Here is a 23779-nt window from a genome sequence, read left to right as displayed (position 1 = left end):
ATGGTCGAGGTCGAAGTTACCCCGATGTTTTAAAATAATGTTTATTTTTGCTGTTGTTTCTTAGTACGTGACAATGTACTTCTACAGTGAAACTGGAATGATTGACATTATATAAAATTTTACTTGAAGGAAATGAAATGTAATAAGCATGTTAAACGTTGTAGGTCTGATTAGCCGAAATCAGGAGGAATCATTAGGAATCGTAATTGAATTGATACAGTTGATGTCAGAATTGTCAGATATGCAAACGATTTACGTCGAATGATTTGTAGATGAGGAGAAAAATTGTTACTATATTTCGTTCAACTAAATATTTATTCGTATACGAATTTCATGAACTGATTCTTTGACTTCTATGAATTGACTTTTTCCCAAAGAGCAATCTTTCTAACAGTGAATACTTTTGTTCAGTTACGTCACGCATACTTACATATGTATGTACATTTAATTCTGTTGGTAAACGGTTTTAAAGAAAAGTTTAATTAAATCGAATTAAATCTCTTAAATTTGGATCTACCCTGAGAAAAATGAGATACTTGAAACTAAATAAATGTGCCTATTTAAAAATCGAATAGTCGACTCAAGTGAAATTTTCAATGGTTGGAGTAATTATTTCTTTACGGGAATTAAAAGTGAAATACTTTCAACTAAACGAAAAATGTAGAAATAAATAAAAGTCTGCTAGGTTAATATACAATTAAAATGTATTCGTTTCCAGTTGTACATTTTTCTCAGGGTAGATAGATATTTAGTTAATAATACTCATTTCTGTTTAATACGATCATCAGTGTTCATAGAATACTTATCATTTTAAATTAAAGTGATGTGAAAGTGGCGTCGAAGAGGTTTTGTTTATATAAGTTTTCTCCCAACTCGATTTACCGAATAGTTTGAAACTTTACAACGTGAATAGGAAGACACTAAGGAAGGTCTTGAAACTCAAGAAATTTCAATTCTTTTCAAATTTGTTTATAGGTATTTTAAAAATAGTTTATAAGAAATGAAATTTTGCTAGTTTCAGGACCTACCTTAGGGTCTCCATATTCACGTTTTGAAGTATGAAACGAGTTGAGACATCCAGTTCGTAGAAAAGTTTTATGAACGATGGAGCTTTCGGATGCCACTTTCACATCCCCTTAAGGCCTTCATAATCACATGCCGAAGCATCAAATGATTCGGTGCACCGCGTTTGGAGAAAAGTTTTATAAATATTGTGAGGTTTAGATGTATATGGAACCACACTTCCATAACATCTTAAGGTAGGGTGAAAGTGGCGTCGAAGAGGTTTTGTTTATGAAACTTTTCTCTGAACTGGGTTTACCGAATCGTTTTAAACTGTACAATATGAACATGCAGATTATAAGGAAGGTCCTGGCACTCATGAAATTTCAGTTTTTCTAAAATTTGTTTACAGGTATTTTAAAAATAGTTTATGAGAAACGAAATGTTGCTAGTTTCAGGACCTACCTTAGGGTCTCCATATTCACGTTTTAAAGTATGAAAGGATTTGAGACACCCAGTTCGTAGAAAAGTTTTATGAACGATTTAGCTTTCGGATGCCACTTTCACATCCCCTTAAGGCCTTCATAATCACATGCTGAAGCATTAAATTATTCGGTGCACCGCGTTTGGAGAAAAGTTTTATAAATATTGTGTGGTTTAGATGTATATGGAACGACACTTCCATAACACCTTAAGGTAGGGTGAAAGTGGCGTCGAAGAGGTTTCGTTTATGAAACTTTTCTCCCAACTCGATTTACCGAATAGTTTGAAACTTTACAACGTGAATAGGGAGACTATAAGAAAGGTCTTGAAACTCAAGAAATTTCAATTCTTTTCGAATTTGTTTAGAGGTATTTTAAAAATAGTTTATAAGAAATGAAATTTTGCTAGTTTCAGGACCTACCTTAGGGTCTCCATATTCACGTTTTAAAGTATGAAACGATTTGAGACATCCAGTTCGTAGAAAAGTTTTATGATTGATGGAGCTTTCGAATGCCACTTTCACATCCCCTTAAGATGAGAAAGAAGCCGTAGTTTCGACGAGAATTTCCACCGTATCGCACATTTTTAAATGGAAAATTGTGACACATCGCGTTTTTAAGACTGTAACTTTTAACAATTCAGGGCACTTCCGCTTACAGGGAAGATTCTAAAACTGTCGTTGACATTCATTTGTATCTCTGAAACGTTCGTTCGAACATATTTTCAACTATTCTTGTTATTGCCCGAATAGAAATGAGAAGTGTTGAGTTCGAATTGGGCACCCCTGTGCCGGCGCGTTATCCTTATCATGCGGCCTGCTTCCATCTCCTTTTTCTACCTCTCTAGATCTATCTTCTCTTCTCTTTCTTCCCCCTCTTTCGTCCGCACGCTCTCGCTCGGATGGTCCCCCCTCTGCCCCTCCCTCCCTTGACTTCCTCACCCATGGCCCCTTCTCGACCTCATCACTGATACCTTCTAGTCTAACTCCATCTCTCTCTTCTCCTACCTAGTGGCTTCTCGTGCTCTCTCTCGCTCTCGTCCTCTTCCATTAACTCTGTCTTTCCTCTTCCTCGCTCGTTCTACCCGCCTTGAGTCCGAGTTGCGTGAGTAAAGGACAAGGAGGGCCAATGCGTGCCAGTGGTACTCAATTTTCTAATCAACAGGCCGACCTGGTTTACACGACAAACCGATCACGATTAGAACTCCTAGAGTCTTAAGGGCGCTCACCACTCCAGCGATTTTGCAGGGCCTCACGGGGACAACGATTCCGAACGTATTTCTAAACCGATCGAGCTTAACGAGTGCTCATATCGAAGATGAAACGTTGACCTGTGTTTATATGGGAGCGATTTTCGATAAGTGGTCATTATCATATAAAAAAGTGCAACGACATAATTTCAATGCCCTTTTACCTAGGAAGGAGATGCTCGATCGAAAATCGCTCCCATATAAACACACGTGAACATTTTATCTTTAAAACGAGCACTCGTTGAGCTCGATCGGTTGAGAAAAACGCACGCGACGTAATCGTTGTCCCCGTGGAGCACCTTTTTCAGGATTTTCAAGTTTCTCGCGAGGAATTTGGGCATTCCTTAGCAACCGTTGCCGACTCTAGGCGGAGCGTCCAACTTGCGTGTGCGTGCGGCCGAGGGTCACACACGTTTCGGCGCCTAGTCCAGAGGCGTCTAGCCGTTGTGTGAGTTGTATACGTGCAAAATACGCACACATTTTTCGCCCGTTGCTAAACACTGCCCATTATGCGTCGCGTCTCCCTCATCCGAGCGAGAAAGTACGTTTTGGTTACCTCCCACCGAATTCGATGCTAATGCCATCTAGCGGTGGAAGTTATCGTCCCTACTTGGTGGTGAACGCCGTTAACATCATTTTATCCTCACAGAGACAAGGAAACATGGCGATTAATTGGATTAGTACACGGAGAGAAAAAAGTTGTTATAATTACTACGATTGGGATAGATATAACAGCAATCGCTGGGAAATATAAGGAGAGCAGTTCTACAATGTAATGATTACTCTGCTAAAAACGTCAAATGTACAATTTCATTGTAGTACACATTATTACAAAGAATGATTACAGTTACAACGATACGACGGTTATATTTACAATCGTGACCGCATAAACTCGTCAACCGAAGCAATAGTTACCACATAGCATGTGCATATGATAACGTTCGCTAGTGTACCCTTTACCGTTGATACATGTAGAAAGTAATGTGCGGCAATGCATTTATTACCGTTGGGATAGCTAGAAAATACAATGGCGACATGTGTATATTACAGTCAGCTCGTGTAAAAACTACCGTTGACAAACGTACATGTATGTTGCCGTTGCTGCATGTAAAAAGTGTCACTGTAAACGGTATCCTTTCCAGTCGGGAACTCGGGAAATCACTACAGATATAATACATTGAAAATGGTAAATATTTGTTTTATCTAAAGCTTACCTTGGAACGATTGTTGTAGATTTTTTTTCTCTACTCCTGAAGTTCATTTTTTACAAAGTCATCCATGTAGTCCCTTAATCAAACTATTTCAATGAATTGAAAAGGTAAAACTCGATCTTAAATTAGATCGAAAACCGAATTTCGAAGAGGACCGAATGATGCGGCTGCCGAAGTCACAATGAATATAACAGTTCGCAGGACTGCGCAATTAATGCATGTCACGACCCGAATGCTTCTCGTGCTGTGTCTTAAACGCACAATAGGAACAATAACAGTATACGCTTGTAAGAAATACTAGTGCTACGGTATATTTTACGATTTTCAATAGAGTTCTTGTTTTTAAATTTTACAACTGTGGTGGGCATTTTTACACGTGTCTTTATCCGTGTAATTTTTTACTTTCCAATGTTATATATGTAACTCTGCCAGATGCAAATATAACTACAATTTATTTACAAGAATTCAGCAGTTGCTGCTACGGCCGCAATGGTTAAAAGGGCAAAAAATTGTAATTATATCTATAATAATTTTGGTTAAGGTTAGACCAATACTTTTACCCGCGAGCATATGTAATGATTACAATATTATTTTTCTGCGTGTAGACAAACCGATCACGATTAAAACTCCGAGAGTCTTAAAATGAAATGAAACACGTCGAGGAACTTGATGGACGTCGATAAAGAAGATTTTTCTAAATGCCTACGTTGCCGACGTTCGTTTTTATATTGACAGCTGGGTCGAATTATATTGTGTATTGTACCAAATGGCATATTCCACCTGTCGTTTTCGTACAATAATTATAAAGAAATCGAAGTAAAACTCCAGAAATCCTCTGGATTCATGCCTTCTGGGGCCCTAATTGACTGCGGAGGGACCCCCTGCGCCATCTGTGATTTCCAGGTCAATTAAATTTTCCCTCCGAGACCTCCTATTACCACCGTTTTGGCAAAGAAGCGCATACAACACTGTTTTTGCCTTTATTCCGTTCAAATGGGAATTTATCGATTACCAGAGTGTTCTAAATTGTCGTAAAATTGTCCTGACCCTTTCGATTCTCATATCAGAGCCTTCGATAATTGTATATTGATCGAAATATGAGAGCTCGACGCCATTTTGGTTCTGGTCTGGCCTGAGTTAAAAAATGTTAAAAAATTCAAATGTTGAATGTGTCAGGACAATTCTTAGATGATCAGGAGTGATGTGTCAAAGTTTCGGACAGTCGGGTCTAATAACCTTAAAAAAAAAGTGTCGCATTCGAATCGACTGATTTTAAGGGCGTTTCACTTCACCTGAAGATCATTTTATCCTCACAGAGACAAATAAACATGGTGATAAATTAGATTAGTAAACAAAGCGATCACGATTAGAACTCCGAGAGTCTTAAGATCATTTTATTCTCAACGGACACAAGGAAACGTGGTGATTAATTGACCATGGTGCCCACTCTCGACAGAAGTTAGCTTTATGTGGATAGCTTCGCTCAGATAAGGTCCCTGATCTGTATACTAACTGGATAGCTGATACCCAAGGTTGGGTAGGTATAATACGTCATCTAATATACATGGTTTTCTACTATATTACAACATATAATACGTTCCTAGTTTTCTACGTGAGTGCGAAGTATATAACACCCTTCTATTTCTAAATAGAAAATAATAAATTCAATTAGAAATTTGATATTAAACTTGGTTAAGTTATAAGAATTTGAACACAAATGCCATATTAATTATTTCTTAACAATTTTTACGTGATTATATGTGCGCTAAGAGACGTTAATCTTGCGAATACATATATCGTGCATCTGTGGAATCCGCCATATTGAAAACGGAAAATTGTAAACAATTTTGAATACAAGCTCCAAATTAATTGTTCCTTAAAATATTTCCGTGTTTACTCATGTGCTGAAAGACGTTTATAACCTAGCAGAATTTATCGTCCATCTGCGGCATTCTTCATATTGGAAACGTAATTTATTGGTTTTCTACGATTTTCTCCGGTAAACTACTTTCTTACGTAATATACGTCAAAAACCTCGAAAAACGCGAAATTACCCAATCATGCTGATACCTATTTGTTCTATACGGAGAGGATTTCGACGAATTCAAGGCACCCCAGCGCCACCACATATGGGCGGCGATACTAAATAAGTAACAGGTGCGCATGCGCAGAAGTTTTGAACTGTTATTCTGTCAAGCCTTTTGGTGCCGGGCAACGATATATCGTCGCTTTACAAGTGTTAAGGTGAAATGAAACCTCCTTGAAATCAGTCGATTCGAATACACTTTTTTTTAAGGGTATTAGACCAAACTGTTCGAAACTTTGACACATCACTCCTGATCATCTAAGAATTGTCCTGACACATTCCAAATTTGTATTTTTGGAAAACAATTTTTAATTTAGCCCAGACCAGAAGCAAAATGGCGTCGAGCTCTCATATTTCGATCAATATACAATTATCGAAGGCTCTGTTATGAGAAACGAAAGGGTCAGCACAATTTTACGACAATTTAGAACACTCTGGTAATCGATCAACTCGCATTAGAACGGGATAAGGGCAAACAAAGTGTTGTATACGCTTCTATACTAAAACGATGGGAATAAGAGGTCTCGGAGTGAAAATTTAATTGACCTGGAAATCACAGATGGCGCATGGTGTCCCTGGGCAGTCAATTAGGGCCCACGAAAGCATGAATCCAGACAATTTATCCAGTTTTACTTCGATTTCTTTATAATTATTGTACGAAAACGACAAGTGGAGCATGCCGTTTAGTACAATACCCAATATAATTCGACACAGCTGTCAATATAAAAACGAACGTCGGCAACGTAGGTATTTCAAAAAATCTTTATCGACGTCGATCGAGTTCCTCGACGTGTTTCACTTTACCTTAACACTTAGTACCCACGTGGAGGAATCTTTCTATTTTCCAAATTTTCTCTGGCCATTTCGCGGTGTGTTCATCCTGCGGCGATGTCTTAGGAGCAATTAATTAGCAATAAAAATCTCCTGTTAAGAAGTCAGTCGTTTCCCACCGTTTGCATATTGTCATGCTGCTACCGGTCCTAAGGATGGTGACATACCCCTTTATGGGTGATAAGGAATCGAAGTTTGGTTTTTCTGCGAGCAATTAATTAGCAATAAATTCTGGAGTATACGCCAACTATGAACATTTGCTTTATTATCGTTTTTATAACGTGGCTTAATATAAAGCTGGCATCGCCATCGTTTTTCGGAAAAGTAAAAGTACAAAAAAAAAATGTTTCTTTGCGCATTAAAATAGCAATAAATTGTATTAAATTGTGCTAAAGTGACAATGCCAGCTTTATAGACATTCTAGTTTGTACAGGGACAAACATGAATGCCTCCCATATGAATATGGTACCGCCAATGTAAAAGATGCACGTATGCATGTTGGACGCTGTACAAACCAGAGCCGGATTGGAGACGGATCGGAGGTGTGTAAATGAACCTTAATTGTAGAATCACTTAAATAATAGCCTAATTCAAGTAACGTGTATAATTTCAGCGATTAGTAATTACCCCGGAAAGATGTGAAATTGCGTTTAATACTAATTACTAAATACCAATCTTCTTGGCTAGAGATGAGTGTACACACAAATATAGCAGAGTTGATAAATCCATATTTTAAATCGATAACAAAAGCCGACCGTTAAATGTAATCTGGATTGTTTAAAAACAATGTTACGGGTTAAAACACGTAAAATATAAACGTGACGTTACTTTTAATGTTACGTAGAATTGAATTCAACGTCTTACCCTGTCTTAGCACAAATTGATAGGAAAAAAGTACTGCTTGTAATGTTCAGTGCTTTTTTAAAAGAGCTTTCAACAACGTTGTATGAAGTTCGACATTTCAAATATCGGTGTAATTGGTAGCTTTCTAGAAAAAGTTATTTTTAACATTGAATATTATATTACGTTGAGTCTAAGAGTTTTATAATGTGACAACCAATGAAGAGTCCAGGAAACTCATTAGTATTGAATGTTAAGGTGAAGTGAAACACGTCGAGGAACTTCATCGACGTCGATAAAAAAGATTTTTATAAATGCCTACGTTCGTTTTTATATTGACAGCTGTGTCGAATTATATTGGATATTGTACCAAATGGCATACTCCACCTGTTGTTTTCGTACAATAATTATAAAGAAATCGAAGTAAAACTCCATAAATCCTCTGGATTCGTGCTTTCTGGGGCCCTAATTGACTGCAGAGGGACACCCTGCGCCATCTGTGATTTCCAGGTCAATTAAATTTTCATTCCGAGACCTCGTATTCCCATCGTTTTAGTATAGAAGCGTATACAACACTTTTTTTGTCTTTATCCCGTTCAAATGCGAGTTTATCGTTTACCAGAGTGTTCTAAATTGTCGTAAAATTGTCCTGACCCTTTCGATTCTCATATCAGAGCCCTTGATAATTGTATATTGATCGAAATATGAGAGCTCGACGCCATTTTGATTTTGGTCTGAACTAAGTTCAACAATTTTTTCCGAAAATCCAAATTTTGAATGTGTCAGGACAATTCTTAGATGATCAGGAGTGATGTGTCAAGGTTTCGGACAGTTTGGTCTAATACCCTTAAAAAAAAGTGTTGTATTCGAATTGATTGATTTGAAGGGGGTTTCACTTCACCTTAAATGTATAAATATATGCGACATGTATATGAACCATTAAGTTGAGTTACATAAGCCTTAGATGGAAAACATTCGTTCCTGTAACACCTACATAAATACAATCGCAGGAATGAACAGAACAAGAGAGCCAATCATGTATATGTTAAGGTGAAGTGAAACCCCCTTCAAATCAGTCGATTTGAATACAACACTTATTTTTAAGGGTATTGGACCAAACTGTCCGAAACTTTGACACATTACTCGTGATCATCTAAGAATTGTCCTGACACATTCAAAATTTGGATTTTTTAACTCAGCCCAGACCAGAATCATAATGGCGCCGAGCTCTCATACTTCGATCAATATACAAATATCGAAGGCTCTGATATGAGAAACGAAACGGTCAGGACAATTTTACAACAATTTAGAACACTCTGGTAATCGATAAACTCGCATTTGAACGGGATAAAGGCAAAAAAAGTGTTGTATACGCTTCTATACTAAAACGATGGGAATACGAGGTCTCGGAGTGAAAATTTAATTGACCTGGAAATCACAGATGGCGCAGAGTGTCCCTCTGCAGTCAATTAGGGCCCCAGAGAGCATGAATTCAGAGGATTTCTGAAGTTTTACTTTGATTTCTTGATATTTATTGTACGAAAACGACAGGTGGAGTATGCCATGTGGTACAATATCCAATATAATTCGACACAGCAGTCAATATAAAAACGAACGTCGGCAACGTAGGCATTTAGAAAGATCTTCTTTATCGACATCGATCAAGTTCCTCGACGTGTTTCACTTCACCTTAATGTATTACTACATTTCATTCCCTTTATTATTGGTTTCATTTATTTTTATGTCCTTTATAAAAGTACAGAAATGTATCTTGTTTTAAGAATGTCAAATATACCTTCTGCTAGTTTGTTAAATGACGATGACAGATTCTAATAGTTTCATTTTATTTCTAGGTACACAGGCAAGACGAAGTAAAAAGAGATGCAAAGGATGTAGCAATTTCACTGGACTGAAAATGGCAAAGAAAAAAGTGGCATTGATCCATTAATTAAGTCTAGTTGTATTCGCAGTCCAGGAAAATATTTTTCTGCGAAACAACACTACTAGCATTAGCTAAATATGTCAAGACCGATTGAGGTCCAACCATCACAACAACAGCAATCTCAGCAACCGCAACAGCATTCACAACCTCAGTCACAGCAGCAGCAGCAGCAGCAACCCCAGCAGCAACAATCGCAACAACCGCCGCCGCAGCAGTCACAGCAGCAGCAGCAGCAACAACAGCAGCAACAACCACCGCCCTCGCAACAGCAACAGCAGATGATGCTTACAACTCATGAGATGCAGCAACAAAACGTTCAACAGCAGCAGCAAGTGCAACAACAAGTTCAGCAGCAACAGCAACCACAAGTTCAACAAGTCCAACAATCGGTCCAACAACAGCAGCAACTTCAGTCACAGGTTCAGCCACAACAGCAGTTGCAGCAGGTACAGCAGCAAGTGCAACAGCAAGTACAAGTTCAACAGGTCCAACAAGTGCAGCAGCAACAGCAACAACAACCTCAAGGAAATGGGCCGCATAATGTAGTCTCAACACAAGTTCAAGTTCAGCCGCAAGTTGCTGCCATAATGCCACAGCAACAAGTATGCATCTATGGATTATTTTTTAGTATGTTACAATCGCTACTGAAGATTTCAGACACGGGACATAATGGGACATTCTATATATATAATAATTTAATCGCATATATGCTCCTTGCAAATCATGTAACCAAGCAATGATTACGTTCTGTAATTGTATGGGTAAATTTACAAATATTGGGAACATTCATCGATTTTTAATAAATCCTTGAAAGCAGCATTAGAAAGTATTGAAAAATGATAATGCTGGACAGCGTCATGTGGGCAAAATTGAAGTTTAAACACGTTTGTAGGAATATTATCATTGTCATTATGCATTGGACATTAGACAGTGATAATATATTTTGATTGGTATCCTGCGTAAGCTGGTAATGATATTCATTTTACATAGAATGGACCTAGAATTACCTATCTGGAATGTTTAGTAAAGAGCGTTGAAACCAAGTCCAGGAATAATTTTGATGGAATTTAAAACACTAGACAGCTGTTGCCGTATCGATGCAGCATCAGCAGCAGCAACAGGGTGTTGGGGGAGTTTCAATGACATTGTCGGGTCAACAAGGTGCAACAACGATAACTACAATGGCTGCTCATCCTCAAGCTATGCAAGTTATTCAACAACCACTTCAGAGCCAGGCATATCACCTACAACAATTATACAATACTCAAGGAACGCCTTTGTTAATGCCCGGAAATCTGGCGCTTCATCCAGCTGGCATTAATCCATCATCCATTCAGGTAAATGCTGAGTACATTAAAAGGGAGATTTAAGTATTTAATACCGTTCATTGAATTAATTACATAAAACCATCGACACATTCTTTTCCATAAATTCTATCCAATAATGTTGCATTTCAGAAGAGAAATATTAAATTTATTTGTGTAACAGGTGATAACTGCGGGTAAACCATTCCAATCAGCGGCACAACTGACACCCCACATGTTAACAACAGCGTCAACACCTGGACAAGGAGGTGGACATCCTGGTGCAGGCGGTGCTAAAGTCCAAGGGTTTCCTGCGGGATATCTACCAGTACCTACATCTGCTACACCTGGGGCAGGACAGACGTTGGTTTTCGGTCAACTCGGAGTTTCGGGCTCGTCTCAGGCACCACCTTCGATGCAACAGCAGCAACAACAACAGTCTAACAACAAACAAGATCAAGTTCAAAAAGTAATAATTTAACAAAATGCAAACTTGTCTAATCGGGAATACTTATTCAGTAATCAAGATATACCGAAATTTGTACACGGCATATTATTTAAAAAGAAGTGCAGTTATTGCGGAATACTTTGGTTCCCTAGTCACTTGTAAACTAATGTGGCCATTTGCGCGGGAAGATTAGCACAATAGATGACTAGGTTTAAAAGTCATTTGCTGTTTTCTGCATCAGGAAATGTATTTAAAGTGAAAATTATCTGATGCTAACAGAATCGTAACTTAGACGAAACAGCTCGTTGATATTTGATGTCGATTTTAAGGGTCGGAAGGGCCTCCAATTTGTTAATATAAAAAATATACGTTCATTTCTAGTATACCACCTGTGCTGCTGGAACACCGACCGGTGGGAGAAGTGGAGGGATGCAGTTTGCACCTTGGCAGTTCGCTCCTCAAGTTGCATGGACGGGACTACAGCCTCCGACTCTGCTCACTGCAGCGCCAAACCAAATATTTATAAGGGGACCAACTCAGCCTGACATGTTCATTCAAAGTCCGCAACCCATACAAACTCATATTAGTTAGTTTTTCAACGTTTTCAATGCCTTTTTACTTGCCCAGAATTTTATATTTCTAAGAGTACTATAAGCACAATTTCGAGTTTCTTAATTTTAAACGCTTGTTACAGCCTTGGCTACGCAACAGCAAATACAAGGAGTGCAACAAATTGCTGCAGGTGGGAAGCCAAGGGTAATGGACGTGCAACAACAGCAGCAACAGCAACAGCAGGGTAAACAGGCTACGACTGGGCAGAGGCCTCTCAGTATCCTTCCATCTTCGCTGCAAGGAGTACAGGGGGCTAATATCAGGCCTGCTAGCTCCGTTTCGACACAGACGGTCCATGGAGTCCAAGCCACGGTCCACACGCAGGTTAATATACAAACGACTTATGGATATTCTTAAATTGTTTAGAATTATGACATCGAGCATCAAGTAATTTTACATTTTGACATGTCCGAAGTATTACCTTAAAGTTACTATAAAATGAGCCGCTCTCAGTGCACACATCGACTAACTCCACTTTTTGAAAAATCTTAAATTTAGGGGTCAAATCACTTGGTATAGTCATAACTTTTTATATTTATAATATCTTTCCTGATTAATAGAGATTAACACCATTAAACGGCAACATTTTTTTGGGCATTGAATAATAAGTCATTTATTTCAGAAGCCATTTTGATTAACTCCATACTCTAATGTAAATCGTAGACGAATACCTGGCAGTATAGTATTATTGGATTATCTGTTGCGGCCGTACATCGACGCTTTTTTTTTTAAACAGCCGAAGATGCTTTCCCCCTTTCAACAATATGAGGAATAAAATCGCATCAGCAAACAGATAGAAAGAAGCGCAATGCAGACGGTAGTTAGTATAACAGTGATCTCACACGCTGAATGTTACTGTATACTTCACCAATATTACGCGGATTACATATTTTTTGGTCTTTTCAACATTACTCCCTGATTGTTTTTAAAGAACTAAATATTATACCGTTATAATCAAGATGAGTGAAACTAATAACAATGTGGATGTGGAAAGCAATGATGATTCTTCAATACGATTTATTAGCAGAAAGTAAGGTGCAAGAAGACGTTTATCGTGTTTCTCGGATTCATCCGATTGCAACGGTACAAATTCCCCAACAAACACATCGATTGGGAGGAAAAGAAGTCGTAATCCTGATAAATGGGCACGAAATTTACAAAAGTATAACGGAACAAAAGGTTTGGCATACAGGAATAGGGGAGGAAATTTAATACCTGCAAAAACATTTGTCGATATAAAATGCAGACGATTATTTTTTGGCTATTCTTCTTATTAATTTTATATACCGTTAGATGAAAACTATAACTGTATTTATGCATTCTACATTATATATTTGAAGTTATATTATAATAGGAATTTTAAAAAAGAATCTACATTACTTCATCGCATTTCTCAACTTTTTGTTTTATGGAGTTAATCAATGTGTGCACTGAGCGGCTCAAATGTCGATCCACAAGTGAGAAAAATCTGTATTATAGTAGTTCAATATCGAAAACTATGACCGAAAATTGTACTGTAACTCATTATTCAATATGCTTTTTATGAGTATTTGCATGCCCTTTACATTGTAAGGTTTCTATACATTACGTACCTAGCTTTGTTAATTGTGAGATTCTCTCAACTTTGATGAATGATTGTATAAAGTGTGTAGAAGATACACGTATTAGAAATAAGAAACTTCATTTGCAATTCCTTTTTCAGAGTGGGAAAGGAGGTAACAGCGGAGGCAAAGGACGAGGCAAACCAATGATCCGGACGAGTCCTGGCCCAAATGCATCCGCAGCAACAACCAAAGCAGACGCAGCAAATCAAACAAAATCCAACGTCCACCATGCTACCATGATTATGCAGCAACAGTCGACAGTGAGCAACAGTATTGGAAATAACAAAGTCCTTATCGCTGCGAATTCACCCATCGTTAGCTCTGCGCAACAACCCGGTTCACCCATGGTAGTTTCTGATAAACAGAATTTTGCACAGCAAAATAAAAGCGTGATGCAGACGCAACAACAGCAGCAACAAAGTCAACAACAGTCGATGCAACAGCAGCAGCAAGTATTCATACAGCAGATGCAGCATATTCAGCAGCAGCAGCAACAACTACAGCAACAATACCAACAGCAGCAACAACAACAGGCTTCTCAGCAGCAAATACAGCCCAAACCGATTATGAGTAAGCATTATATCTGTCGTGTTTATTATACCCATAAAAGAAAGTTGTTGAAGTACGAATGAAATATCAATTTTGGGACGTTATGCACTTTCATGTCGTACAGACATAGTCGGGTTAAGTGAGTGTACTTACTAAGTAGAATTCTGAAAATATCATTCAATAATTGCAAATGAATATTACTGTATAATACTTATATGTATTATTCCATTTGATAATTTGTTTCAATAATATTTAATGAAACCGATCTAGAACTTGTGAAAAGTTTCTTCAGAATTTCTACAAAATATACTGAAGATTTGGTTTGCTACAGTCAAGAAATTTTACGTCATGTAATTTTATAATATTTTGAACCTTCAACGCATTCTCATTTTTCTTAGCTGGCATGAGTTTGCAACAACAACAACAAGGGGTAGTTCTTGGAGCCGATCGCCCTATAATGCCAGTAGTTTCAATGGGAGGAGTAGGAGTTGCTACTGCGTTGCAAATGAGTCAGATGCAACAAGCCCCTATGTCTGCAGTGCAACAATTGCAACTACCGGTGAGACTGTTACATAAATTTCATGGTTCTATGCTTTATCGTATCTCTAATGAATTATGGTTAAGTGAACGATTGAACGACTTATCTATAAGTGACGTTCTATCACAATTGCATGCAGCGCCTCTTCCGAGAGATCACTGGGAGTACGTTTCACTATCTGGAGTCTGGCATCACACGTTTAGTGTTTCAAAAACAACATTTTTTTTAATCTTCCTCCACGGCCTGCTCGAGAGGCGTTCCCTTATCACCGACCGTAATTTCTTGAGAGCCGTGCTGAAAACTTTTGAATCAACACTTGTTAGAGATCTGAGCGGGACTGTCTTTGATAACAGACGCTCAGAATTGTTTAAAATTCTTAAGTCTGTCTGCTAGCTTACTTACACTGACTATCGTCTCTTTGGGAAGCTGTTATACCGTCTCGTATTCGTCGTGTTGGGTCTCCGGTAATCGGGTCGGTTGGGTCTGCGTTGAAAGAACTATTTTTTCTGTCCGCTCGTTGATCTGTATGACTGTCTTGTTTTCCGTATTTTGTCGCTTTGTTGAACTTTTTCTCGATTTCTTTGTCTTTGTTCGTTTTTTCCAGGGATTTGGCAATCATTATGTGTCCTAGTTCCTTTCCGAATAGCATTTGAAAATGGCAATCGTATGAAACGCGCTCTGCGTCCTTGTATTAAGGTTCATGAAAACCGAAGATTTTCAGGGTTACACATGAACACAGGCTTGCTAGCATTCGGCTTGTTATACTTATAACGCTCAGTAATTGTAGATTTTCCGGTTTATTTTCTTTTAATAAAGAAGATGATAGTTCTGGTGCCGATCGGCAAGCGGATAACTCCTTTGCTTGTCTATCATTCGGATATCCCTGTTAATCGCTCCTTCCGGTAACGATGATAATTTCAATTCCGGGTTTAGTTTAGGTGGTTTTAATACTCTAGAATTTTCAGGAACTGAATAATCCTTTACGAAGTATTATAAGGAGATTTAACGCCATGTATTGAAACCGTTCCCACTTTAGGGGTCCAAGATGTTCAGATTTTTCCTGATCTAGTGCCGAGAGCGCCACCTTGATGAAATTTTGCAATTAAAAATTATCGTCTGCTAGCATGTCTGCTAGTCTTTATCGCGTTAAAATCATCTCAATCTGTACATCATATGCGGATTATCGTTTCACTTTGCGTACCTTAATTGCAAAATTGAAAGCATTTTGAGTAATTTACGTCGGTAGGAAACGTTTTGGTCACGTAGGATTGGAGTTCCATCGTTTTCCGCAAGTAGCGCTCGCATCGTTGGGTCAGCGAAAATCTGATATCCTGGGTCCCGATTTTGGGGCCACTTTCTGTGGAATCGACGATAAGCGTTGTGTCTCCTTAAACTACTTCATGATCTCTGCACACAGAAAAGGAATGACGGTCGATGATGAGCGAACACCCCTCGGGCAGACCGTGAACGTAGATTGAAAAGATTTGGTTTTTTAAAGTCTAACCGTCTGCCTCTCACCATCTGCAGATGGCGAAGGGTAGTACCAGTGATCTGAGGAAGAGGCGCTGAATATAATTGAACATAACCATACGGCATTAAGAACAGTATATCAAACCGTCCAATTAATCATAATTAGGTAGATTAACGTAGGTATTTTATGGGAAAAAATTTGCGTATGGAATATTACAGTTTAATAATTATCTAAACGACTGCAGGAACTTTATGGTTAATGTGGCTCTATAATTCCCATATAACTGCAAAATTCAAGAAAAATAAAAACGTACTTTTGCGTCATTTTCTATACGTATAATATACCGTACTGCAGATTGTAATATATAAATAACGTCTGATTATATAGGGTTTATTATACCGTTCCTATATATATATATATATTACGAAAAAAGGATTAGCTATAGTTATGGAGTTAAAAAGGTATTGATATATTCATGAATGTTGGAGCAAATGTGAAGGAATATTTTAAAGAAAATTGAAACTTTGCTTATTTTTGACATATGTCATATAGCCTGTGATTAACTCTCGTTCGTCGAATCTATGTTTCTGTTCACTATTCATTTACATTGCTCTTTTGTTTCTTATATATAAACAGTTTAATATCAAGAGGACGGCGACTTCTATAATGCCAAAAAAACTTGTTAGTGTTAAGAAAATTCATTTGTTCTTCTTTCGTTGGCCAGTTTTTTATTATAATCGTTACGTTTCAGACGATTAATCCAACAATAATAAGCAATCAGATAGTCAGCGGAACATCGCAAGTACAAACGATGTCGATGGTTAACCAGACGACAGACGCTACTCAACACGAAAGCAACAATTCTCCTATGGTAGTAACTTCGCCCGAACGTAGTCACCAAGCTGAGTGTTCATTAATGCTGTCATCTAACGCAAGTGCGCCTCTTAACAACGAGGATAGTTTAAAAGTTATCTCGTTAAAAGAGGAGATGACACCTATGGTCGTCGACGAGACAATTGCACCTAGTACGGACGGTGCAGGTAAAAGTTTCTTTCAATCTTCCCTTCTATAGAAAATAAGTAGTTTCAATTGATTACATCATCGAAATGCTTTCCACTTTTTATTACAGACGCTGATCAATGTAAGAACGTTAAGAAAGAGGAAGGTGAGAATACATCTTCAAAGATTGAAGACAAGCCTTGTAGCAATCCTTTAACTGGTCTGGCCAATACAGTAAACTCTATAACAAATGGTGCTTCTAATGAGGAGACGACGACCATTTCTGTTTCCACGCCTTCCATAGTTAATAATAAACAAGTGCCACCTAAAGCCATGGTGAAGCCCCAGGTTTTGACACATGTTATCGAGGGATTTGTCATACAAGAAGGTACGCATCTTGATGAAATCCCGTCTTTAGATCTAAGTTAAGATGGACCTAGGTCAAAAGTAATACGGAGCAATTGTAATAGTAGTTATATATCTTTTTTCTACTCAGAAAGGAGCGTTACATTAGCCCTGACGAGTATCACAATCGAAGACTGCACCGCTTGCAGTTGTAACAAAGACATGAAAAGAAGTAAAATGTTGAGGTTTTCATGAACTTTTAAAGTGTTAAAATGTGGACCATCTTTAACCTGTTAAGGTGAAGTGAAACACGTCGAGGAACTTGATCGACGTTGATAAAGAAGGTTTTTCTAAATGCCTACGTTGCCGACGATCGTTTTTATATTGACAGCTGGGTCGAATTATATTGGATATTGTACCAAATGACATACTCCACCTGCCGTTTTCGTACAATAAATATCAAGAAATCGAAGTAAAACTCCAGAAATCCTCTGGATTCATGCTTTCTGGGGCCCTTATTCACTGCAGAGGGACCCCCTGCGCCATCTGTGATTTCCAGGTCAATTAAATTTTCACTCCGAGACCTCGTATTACCATCGTTTTAGTATAGAAGCGTATACAACACTTTTTTTGCCTTTATCCCGTTCAAATGCGAGTTTATCGATTACCAGAGTGTTCTAAATTGTCGTAAAATTGTCCTGACCCTTTCGTTTCTCATGTCAGAGGCTTCGATAATTGTATATTCATCGAAATATGAGAGCTCGATGCCATTTTGGTTCTGGTTTGGGCTAAGTTAAAAATTTTGTTAGAAAATCCAAATTTTGAATGTATTAGGACAGTTCTTAGATAATCAGGTGTGGTGTGTCAAAGTTTCGGACAGTTTGGTCTAATACCCTTAAAAATAAGTGTTGTATTCGAATCGACTGATTTGAAGGTGGTTTCACTTCACCTTATCTGCGGAATTTACTGTAGCGTTGTGGGTTACCGACTTGAATACACGTCGAACGCAGTTAACTGGTTAAGGGGAAGGTTTAGTCGCTATGTTTGCCAAGGCGTCAATCACAAACAGTTACTACAATCACTTACAGAAATAAAATCGTAAAAATTATTACAATTAACCTCGGTCCCCCCTATTAAGGTGAAGTGAAACACCCCTCAAATCAGTCGATTCGAATAAAATACTTATTGTTAAGGGTATTGGACGGAACTATCCGAAACTTTGACACAAGACTCGTAATCTTCTAAGAATTGTCCTGACACTTTCAAAATCTGAATTTTTGAAAACAATTTTTTAACTTAACCCGGACCAGAACCAAAGTGTAGTCGAGCTCTCATATTTCGATGAATACAATTATTGAAAGTTTTAATATATGAAACGAAAGTGTCAGGATAATTTAACGACAATTTAGAATACTCTAGTAATCGATAAACTCTTGTTTGTACGAGATAAAGGCAAAAGAAGTGTCTTATGCGCTCCTGTGCTAAAACAATGGTAATACGAGGTCTCGGGGTGAAAATTTAGTTGACACGGAAATCACAGATGGCGCAGGGGGTTACTCTGCAGTCAACTAGAGCCTCAAAAGCCACGAATCTAGAAGTTTTCTAGAGTTTTACTTCGATTTCTTTATAATTATTGTACGAAAACGACAGGTGGAGTATGCCATTTGGTACAATACCCAATATAATTCGACACAGCTGTCAATATAAAAACGAACGTCGGCAAGTTAAGTATTTAGAAACATCTTCTTTACCGTCGTCGATCAAGTTCCTCGACGTGTTTCACTTCATCTTAATACGTTGACTATCAAAGTGATCACCAGACCGGTAAACGTTTTGCAGTAGTAATTGTCATTTGTTTTAGCAGAAAACGTGTTAAATAATTGATGATCTCCCTTACCAATTATTGAAAAAGTTCCATTATTTGAAATAAAACGTTTACTTTTTCGTAGATTGTCATAGAGTATCTTTAACGTAGCGCGATAAAACTTACAAATAGGACCTCTGCCACAGTTAACATTTCATTTAAAACAATTTTTTTTTTATTCAATTTAACGCAAGAATCCATTGAATTTGTATATTTAATGAATTATGAATAATTTTATTTTAAATGCAAACTTTAATGCAATGTATGTGCACTTGCATTCTATTTAATTATAAGATATCAGTAATCTTTTAACACTATATTTATATATAATCTTCGTCTGCTACAAATATAATATTTAGTAGGTTTTTGTTAACGGCCGTGGGTTTTGTTAATTTTGTACGGTATGCAAGAACTCGAATATGATACTTTTCATTGAAAATAACTGTTCTGCAGGCAGTCCTTTTTTCGCACATTTTATTACAAGGGAAATTAAATAAATATGTTTGCAATTAATAATTAATTGATTTACAGCTTCGGAACCATTTGCGGTTAATCGGTCGTCGTTAAGTGGTTCAGTCTGTCAGGTTGGTCAGGATACGAGCAATACTTTAAATCGTAGTATGATGTCGTCGGATAAAGATGCCCTTGAAGAACCGCCAAGTAAGACTTCGAAATTTATTATTTAATATAGTATCGTAATTTACTTCCAATATAACTAACGTTATTTAATACATATTGTACAGTGATGGACATGAATGCCTTTCCTACAGATAAGGCGTCCCCAGTGCATGATAGAAAGTTATTCATGTCCACCAATGTACGTATTGTTTATCTAATTCGTCTGACTTGATTCTGTTATATTTTAAAGGAAAGAAGCACGCTTCTAATTATTCCACTGAAGTAGATGGGAATAGTGGGCAATATATGAAGTGTGAATGTTGCGGAAATAGCGTCGATGAACAGAATGGAAAGTATAAAAAAGAAAAACGCTTTTGTTCCTCAACTTGTGCGAAGAGGTTGGTTCAGTTTGATTATTCATATAGTATTCATACAACTCTGTGGTTTCTCATGTGTCTATTGCACGTACTTTCTACATACATTTGTGTAATTGTCAATTTTACACAATTACTAGTTCAAATCATAGGACTTCATAAAGTGTCCGTAACTACGCTCCGCCAAAAAAAAAACCTTTAAAAATAAATTTTCATTATATTCAAGTTAATGTGATCATAACAAATTAATGTATGTAGATTAATACCTACGACCTATGAAAAATTTATGAATTTCAATTTCTTATCTTGTCTTTTAATATATCTTTTAATAAAATCATAGGACTTCGTAAAGTGTCCGTAACTACGCTCGGCCAAAAAAAAAACCTTTAAAAATAAATTTTCATTATATTCAAGTTAATGTGATCATAACAAATTAATGTATGTAGATTAATACCTACGACCTATGAAAAATTTATGAATTTCAATTTCTTATCTTGTCTTTTAATATCTCAGTATAAAATATATTAAATGTAAAATATCGCCGCGTGCTAACCGTCAATTTAAGCGCTGTATTAAATTTGCGTTTTGTTGAATTACTTTTTACGTTGTTCCAGTAAACGAAAGGATATGCGAGACCGCGAAGGGGGTGACAAAGAATGGACGGAAATGGAGACGGATACAAAAAGTAGCAACGGCAGTGCTCTTAAGAAAATGAGTGAAGAAAGATTGCCGTCCGCAACGACTACCACTTCCACGGCGGATGACGTGACCCCGAGGATCAATCCGATCAAGTGGACGGTAACAAAATTTATAATCCTAAAGGTGAAGTGAAACACGTCAGGGAACTTGATCGACGTCGGTAAAAAAGGTTTTTCTAAATACCTTCGTTGCCGACGTTCGTTTTTATATCGACGACTATCTCAGTTTCTCGATTACCAGAGTGTTCTAAATTGTTGTACAATTATCCCAACCCTTTCGTTTCTCATATCAGAGCCTTCAGTAATTGGATATCGATCGAAATGTTAGCGCTCGACGCCATTTTGGTTCTGATCTGGGCTAAATTAAAAAATTGTTTTCAAAGATCCAGATTTTGAAAGTGTCAGGGCCATTCTTAGAAGATCACGAGTTATGTGTCAATGTTTCGGACAGTTCGGTCCAATACTCTTTAAAAAAAAGTGTCTTATTCGAGTCGACTGATTTGAGGGGGGTTTCACTTCACCTTAACTCTATTTACGTATCCCACTTAAGATTATGAATTCTAAAATATTTGAATAATAATATATTTTAATGATTATCCGAACAATAGGTTAGCGAGGTATGTGATTTTATAAGACTCTGCAGTCAACTAGAGCCTCAAAAGCCACGAATCTAGAAGTTTTCTAGAGTTTTACTTCGATTTCTTTATAATTATTGTACGAAACGACAGGTGGAGTATGCCATTTAGTACAATACCGAATATAATTCGACACAGCTGTCAATATAAAAACGAACGTCGGCAAATAACTGCAAAATTCAAGAAAAATAAAAACGTACTTTTGCGTCATTTTCTATACGTATAATATACCGTACTGCAGATTGTAATATATAAATAACGTCTGATTATATAGGGTTTATTATACCGTTCCTATATATATATATATATTACGAAAAAAGGATTAGCTATAGTTATGGAGTTAAAAAGGTATTGATATATTCATGAATGTTGGAGCAAATGTGAAGGAATATTTTAAAGAAAATTGAAACTTTGCTTATTTTTGACATATGTCATATAGCCTGTGATTAACTCTCGTTCGTCGAATCTATGTTTCTGTTCACTATTCATTTACATTGCTCTTTTGTTTCTTATATATAAACAGTTTAATATCAAGAGGACGGCGACTTCTATAATGCCAAAAAAACTTGTTAGTGTTAAGAAAATTCATTTGTTCTTCTTTCGTTGGCCAGTTTTTTATTATAATCGTTACGTTTCAGACGATTAATCCAACAATAATAAGCAATCAGATAGTCAGCGGAACATCGCAAGTACAAACGATGTCGATGGTTAACCAGACGACAGACGCTACTCAACACGAAAGCAACAATTCTCCTATGGTAGTAACTTCGCCCGAACGTAGTCACCAAGCTGAGTGTTCATTAATGCTGTCATCTAACGCAAGTGCGCCTCTTAACAACGAGGATAGTTTAAAANATAATAATATATTTTAATGATTATCCGAACAATAGGTTAGCGAGGTATGTGATTTTATAAGAGGTTTACCAGGCTGTGCGGATTATGCCGAGGATTTCGCAATTCAAGAAATTGACGGACAAGCACTTATGCTACTTAAAGAAGATCATCTCATGTCTGCGATGAGCATCAAGTTGGGGCCAGCCTTGAAGATCGTAGCTAGAATTGATTCTATGAGAATAGATTCGGTTACAAATTCAGCTCCTGCATCTAATGTTAGTTCATAAGTTGATCGGCTTCTCGATACTTCGAGAAGAAGTAAAAAGTGTAGAAAACGTAGCCATTCGAAGCTACAGGGTCTGTGCAAGTAATTTCGTTAACGTGATACGATGCGGCTTGTAACCGTAGCTTGACGAGAAATCTTTAAAAATAGTTGCATAGTCCATTTCCGTGTATTACATGGCGTTCGACAAATGATGAGTTTCTTCCCATTAATTAGAACGATACATGTCATATGTAAGTACGGACTACATCGTTAAGTTATTGATACGGTTGGAATGCCTAATCTGTGTCAGGTTATACGTTGTGTTATATGTCACATTGTATACTGTACGTCTCATCACCAATGTATGTTCTACGTAACGAATGCTGTAGTAATACAGTATTAAATTATAGGGGTCACATATATTTAAGTCATTGATACTATTAGGACCATATGCGTCGCATAAGCGCCATACGTAAGGTAAATGTACCAGCAGCTGACCAATATCAACGTTTGATCATCTTTTATTGTAAAAACCGCATGAAACTAAGTATACCAGGAACGATCTGGTGACTTACCATTTTTAAGTACAAGTGAAGGCTGTTCTCTAAATGGTGCAAGACACTATATTTCGTGATTTGTATGAAATTACACGTGTGCTTTACCTGTTTAACATCGAGGCAGTAATCACGAGTACGCGAGGAAATTCGAATATATTCCAAGCATCAAATACAAAGTATTTAAATTCGAGTATTTCGAAGTATGCGTACTGGAAACGTCATCATTCGATGTTGTAATTAGCCTAGTCGGCGTTGTCCACTGTACTGGTCAGTTGTCAGTAGACATACCTTGCCTAATTCTTTTTCTATGACAATGTGAATCCAAGTACACCAATCATGCGTGTCAATGTAAATATTAACTATAGTGTTTATTTAAAGTATCAGATTTTATAAGGTGAAAATATAGTAATTTTAAAGTCAA

The 23779-nt window shown here is 37.3% G+C and overlaps 1 protein-coding gene across 3 annotated transcripts in view; it reads left to right on the top strand.

The window, feature by feature from the left end:
* LOC105702625 (putative uncharacterized protein DDB_G0271606) overlaps positions 1-23779 on the top strand; it is a 27333-nt gene extending 3554 nt beyond the window's left edge. The window contains exons 2-15 of one of the 3 annotated variants that reach the window (XM_023433038.1): positions 9555-10245; positions 10723-10980; positions 11132-11416; positions 11777-11981; positions 12090-12331; positions 13710-13871; positions 13989-14181; positions 14559-14719; positions 16921-17209; positions 17299-17556; positions 19909-20037; positions 20246-20393; positions 20984-21167; positions 22593-23779. In XM_023433038.1, the coding sequence (XP_023288806.1) occupies positions 9721-10245; positions 10723-10980; positions 11132-11416; positions 11777-11981; positions 12090-12331; positions 13710-13871; positions 13989-14181; positions 14559-14719; positions 16921-17209; positions 17299-17556; positions 19909-20037; positions 20246-20393; positions 20984-21167; positions 22593-22823 (3270 nt within the window). In that variant the 5' untranslated portion in view covers positions 9555-9720 and the 3' untranslated portion in view covers positions 22824-23779. Of the gene's footprint in view, positions 1-9554; positions 10246-10722; positions 10981-11131; positions 11417-11776; positions 11982-12089; positions 12332-13709; positions 14182-14558; positions 14720-16920; positions 17210-17298; positions 17557-19908; positions 20038-20245; positions 20394-20983; positions 21168-22592 lie in introns of all 3 variants that reach the window. The other 2 variants (XM_023433037.1, XM_023433036.1) reach the window with 2 other exon arrangements.

The sequence above is a fragment of the Orussus abietinus genome, unplaced genomic scaffold (assembly GCF_000612105.2).
Source record: "Orussus abietinus isolate OABI.00-Male unplaced genomic scaffold, Oabi_2.0 scaffold552, whole genome shotgun sequence".
Classification (NCBI taxonomy): Eukaryota; Metazoa; Arthropoda; class Insecta; order Hymenoptera; family Orussidae; genus Orussus; species Orussus abietinus.
This window is presented reverse-complemented; position numbering and strand designations above follow the sequence as displayed.